Source organism: Sphaeroforma arctica (assembly GCF_001186125.1).
Source record: "Sphaeroforma arctica JP610 unplaced genomic scaffold supercont1.1839, whole genome shotgun sequence".
Lineage (NCBI taxonomy): Eukaryota > Ichthyosporea > Ichthyophonida > Sphaeroforma > Sphaeroforma arctica.
The window spans coordinates 1-4,796 of NW_014038719.1; the positions used below are offsets into that span (position 1 = coordinate 1).

At 51.3% G+C, this 4,796-nt stretch overlaps 1 protein-coding gene across 1 annotated transcript; it reads right to left on the bottom strand.

Moving 5' to 3' along the window:
• Nucleotides 1-274: 274 nt before the first annotated feature.
• On the bottom strand, nt 275-4,757 carry SARC_11717 (hypothetical protein). Its single transcript, XM_014294191.1, has one exon. The coding sequence runs from the start codon at nt 4,503-4,505 to the stop codon at nt 786-788; it is 3,720 nt and encodes a 1,239-aa protein (XP_014149666.1). The 5' UTR covers nt 4,506-4,757; the 3' UTR covers nt 275-785.
• Nucleotides 4,758-4,796: the final 39 nt, after the last annotated feature.

The following is a 4,796-nucleotide window of genomic DNA, read 5'->3' on the forward strand; positions in this document are numbered from 1 at the left end:
TATACGTATATACATATATATATACGTATATATATATATATATATTTATCTATCAATATATTATATATATGTATATATATATAAATATATATATACATACATATATGGATGTTAATATATATATGTATGTGTGTATATATTTATATACATATATATAAAATATTGATTTATATATAAATATATATATACATTCATGTATGATATATATAAATATATCCATATATATATATACATATACAAAAATATAAATATAGATAAAGATATAAAATACATGTACAATAAATATATTTTACTTTATTATCGGAATTGCATCACAAGCGCAAGTATGTAACACCTTGAGCGCTTTCTGTACTTTCAGCAAATTGCACCACACTTCCGGAGCGTGAGATTACAATCAAAAGTATCAGTAGTAAATTCAAGGATACCCATCCTCTCAAATAGCCTTTACACTGATACGAAGAGCAGGAGGTGTGGATTGGTATTCTCATACTATTAGCAAACACGGCAACGGGTTAGAATATACCGCCTTCTGGCATATCTTAGCACTGCCGCCATCGGCACGGCATCGCACCATCCGATAGACGCACTCGGCACTGTAGTCCCATCGCCATTACTGTGCGGATTTCGCTGTCCTGTGTAATATACCGCACGTGCGACTCTGCACTAAAACAATCGTATTACACAGAGGGCCTTATGCATTCACACACTATCTCCGCAGCCTACCGTGCTCTGTGATCATCGACATCGTGTACTTTTCTATCCGTTCCTCTCCACTCACCCTCACATTAGCTACCACCAGCATCCGCTACCATGCCACCCTTGCTCCCGACTTTCGAACTAGGACCGCTTTTCCCCACAGTACTCACCCTTTCAATAACCTTCGCCTCCTTCGCCCTCTGGCGCTTCTCCTTCACGTGTGTGATCTTCTTCTTCATATGGTGAAATATCCGTCTCAAATACGATTCCTCGCCACTACCACTACTGGAATCTGAACTCGTAGTGTTCCTGGCCTGGACTGTACCGTTGTGTTGAACTGGGTCTGGTTTACTACTTTCAGCCACGGCAGCAGCCGCACGCTGCTCGTGTAAGATCTTCAGAGAGGCATGCTCAACACGCAACGACGCCACCATCGACCGCAGGCTGGACACAGAGCTATCCCCTGGCAGCGGCTCATTCCGCTCCTTCCCACTTACATATTCCTCACTCGCAATAACCCCTTCATCCTGGGCCAACTTTGAGGGTGCGACTTCCGGTGCAATCGAATCTATGGCCGATGCATTTCCTTCGGCGCCTCCTTCCCTCGAACCGCGCTGCCCGGACCCCTGCAGTGTCTCCACACCGTCTGACTTGTTCCCTCCACTCTGGGTATCTACTGTGCTACTTGTGCTTGCTTGCGATACACCACCACTACCCCGATACGGCGTAGTGTTGCTGGCCATCTGCTTCTCAGCCTTGGCCTCCGCCTTCATCGCCCGCTGAGCCGCCCACCTGGCTCTGCCACGTGCGATCTTGCGCTTCAGCTGGTCTCGCCGTCGCTCCAGTGTTTTTTCCGTACCGCTGTCAGTGTTGCTGCAGAAGCTACCTGTCTCGATTTGCACCTGTTCCGTGGCCTGCAGTTCACTCACATCCTCGCAGAACCGTGCCTGTGACGCCAGGAGCTTGTTGTGTTCCGTCCGCAACGAGTCCACCATGGCTCCGATTTCGGCTACATCCTGAGTCTGAGGGGAGGGTGTGCCTGCGGTGCTATTCTCATACGCCATCAGATCAAGGCGCTCAAACGGCGGCGACGAGTCTCTCAGATTGGTCTCGGTCTCCGCATCCATCACCGGCACATCCTCCAGGCCACTCATCACATGCACGAGCATTTCAGACGGACTAATCTTGCTGTCGCTGGCCACGCCCTTGAGGTCGCCAGTCACAGCCTCCACGTTCTCCTTAACGTGCCCTTGCACAGGCGAATCCCTCTTGTCCTTATCACTCCGTCCCGTTACCCCATTCTGAGTGTTCGCAGCTGTATCCGTCTGCTGTTCGGTGCTGCGTGTTTCTTTGGTCTTCCCATTGCGCTGGTCAGTGCCATGGTGCTTCTGTGCCGACACCGCCCCAGCCACTATAGTGGCACCCACACCCACTGCGACTCCCTCCGCTCGATGCGACACCTCATCTGCCTCCCTATCCTCACTGTGATGGTCCACACCCTTACGCGCAGGTATCGACTGCCTACCACCATTCGATCCCATAAGCCGCGCTTTCGCTCCCAGCATCAACCGTTTCAACTTCTGTGCCAGCTCAGTCAAGCGCGAGGCTTCGTCTCCGTTATCACCACAGCTGTTCATCGCTTCCAAGTACTCATCCTCCATCTGCTCATACTCGTCGAGTGTCACCTGGATAGCCCGGTACTCAACCTGCAGCTTCGCGATAGCCACACGCAATACCTCTACGTCCACCCCGTCCATTTTGGTAGGATTGGGACACATATCGCCATCGCTCTTCGTCTGCGATCCGGACGGTGACGCAGAGACCGCAATGTTCTTCTCCGCATCCACCACTTCTTCTGTTGAATGGCCGGCTTCACCCTCTGCGCTTAACTCTACAGAAACGTCTGCACTACCATTTATATCGGACACATCAGAATCAACCACTCTATCATCAGCAACTTCATTGCCGGTACCATCTGGCACATCAGAGACATCCACGTAGTCATCAGCAGGAATGGAGGCGGCCGCAGCCGTCTTCACGGCCCCCACCACAACCACACCGGCAGGCTTATACTTGTGTTCGCCTTGCACTGAATCCGGACTGTACCGTTCCAACGGCACATTGATTTCTCCGCGGTTGAGCTTCACTTCCAGATCAGCCTTCCTCCCGTCCACCGCACTCACAGCAACCACCTTACCATCGCTAAGCTGTATTTTCTCTTCACCTTTGACTGCGTCAGCGTGCGTGTCTGCACCGGCACTCCCCAGGCTTGAGCTCTTACTCGCTTTGGGGGTACTATCCGTACGATGCACGCCAGACTCGACATGAGTGATCTCGCCTTCCTTGCTCATCTTTCTGGACATGCGAGATGCTGACAGCTTAGCCTTCCCACGTGCCACCTTCCGCCTCAGCCGTGCTACCAAGCTCCGTCCCTCGGCATAGCTGAGCTCATCACTGCTGCTGTCGCGGCTGCTACTGCTGCTTAGATCGCTGGTGTAGTCTTTTTGCACGTTCAAGTCCTCCCGTCGGGCCGCCTGTATGGCTGCGTGTTCGGCACGCAACGCTACAATCTCGGAGCGGTATTGTCTTACCCGCACGTTGTGTCTGTGTTCTTTCATACGGATGTACTCGGCATCCTTCCCCGTCATGTCTTCGTCATCTGAGCTGTCAGAAGAGGATGAGCTGTCCGTCAACGCATCCGAGGTGCGTTTCACGATCTTATTGCTTGCACGGTGTGTGCTCATAGTGCTGTTCGAGGTCGCACGATCACTTCGAATACTGTGGTCTGATTTGTGAGACGTGGCATCCGAGTCACTCGCTGTACCCGCACCGTCGTTGTTTGTAACGGCGCCTGTGCTGCGCCTGTGTACAATATCCCCCTGACCACACACCTCGTCTTTTATCTCTCCTGCGTCATCCACCGACTCCGCCTGTGCACTATTGTCACGACCACTGTGCCCAACGTTTGGCTGTGCCTGAGGAGCCTCGTCACTCGCGTTGTTCGCAGTAGCTGTAACTACAGCCGCCCCGCCACCCCCTGCCGCAACTCCTTTGCCCAGATTGTGTTGCATAACCTCTGGCGGGACATCGTCGTGCCCCAATGCCGCACTCACATCGTCGCCTCCAACTTCATTTGGTTGTGATTCTGCGGATAGGAGAGTGTTAGCCGCCTTTGCTTCCACGCTCGATTCTTCACCGTGTGCATTGGCCACTTTCTTTGTTGTTTTTGTGGTCTTTGCTGTCTTGGCCTTTTTTGTTTTATTCTCAGCCGATTTCTTGTCATCTACACTCTCCTGATCAGAATCCGAGTCGCTATCAGAGTCATTGGTCTCGCTTGAGTCACCACTACTACTACTACTACTTGTAGCGCCGCCGCTGTTGCTCTCATCAGCCGAAGACTCCGACTTTGGCCTACCCACTTCTGCGGGTAGAACAGTGTCAGCTGCACTGGCTTTCACGCTCGATGGTTCAATATTTGCGTTTTTCTTTTTCTTTGCTGTTTTGAATTTCTCTGCAGTATTGGTTTTTTCTGCTGTTCCTGTTTTGGGTTTCTCTCCTGTTTTGGTTTTCTTTGCTTTCTTGCCAGACGATTTCTTGACACCCACACTCTCATGTTCAGAGTCAGAGTCGCTACTTTCGTCGCCTCCGCTACTGGACGAGGCCTGTAACTTCAACTTATCCACAGATGACCTGTTGTTCGCGATAGGATACTCTACGGGGCGATCGTTGCCATCATCGCTGTGAGTGTCTACAACACATAGATCGTCTTCCCGGTCAGCACTGGCAGGGCCATGCCCCTGGCTCACCATTGTTGTCCCAATCACCCCAACAGTTAACCCAACAATCACCGCACCAGCTAAGACTGGTTTGCCATCATTCGGTGCATCCCTCTTCTCCGTAGGCTCTTCCTGAGCTTCCACGACCGGTCCATCCGTATTAGTTTCCTCCCCCACCCGTGCTACCACAGGTTCCACTTCAGTGTGGTTACTGGGTTCATTAGTGTCCGACTGTGCAATTGGCGATGACTGATGCTTGGGTCCATCCGTACTAGTCTTCTCCCCCAACCGTGCTACCACAGGTTCCACTTCAGTGTGGTTATT

Bases quoted from the DNA above. Each gene is read 5' to 3' on its own strand.
- SARC_11717 (XM_014294191.1), bottom strand. From the start codon at position 4,505: ATGGTGAGCCAGGGGCATGGCCCTGCCAGTGCTGACCGGGAAGACGAT.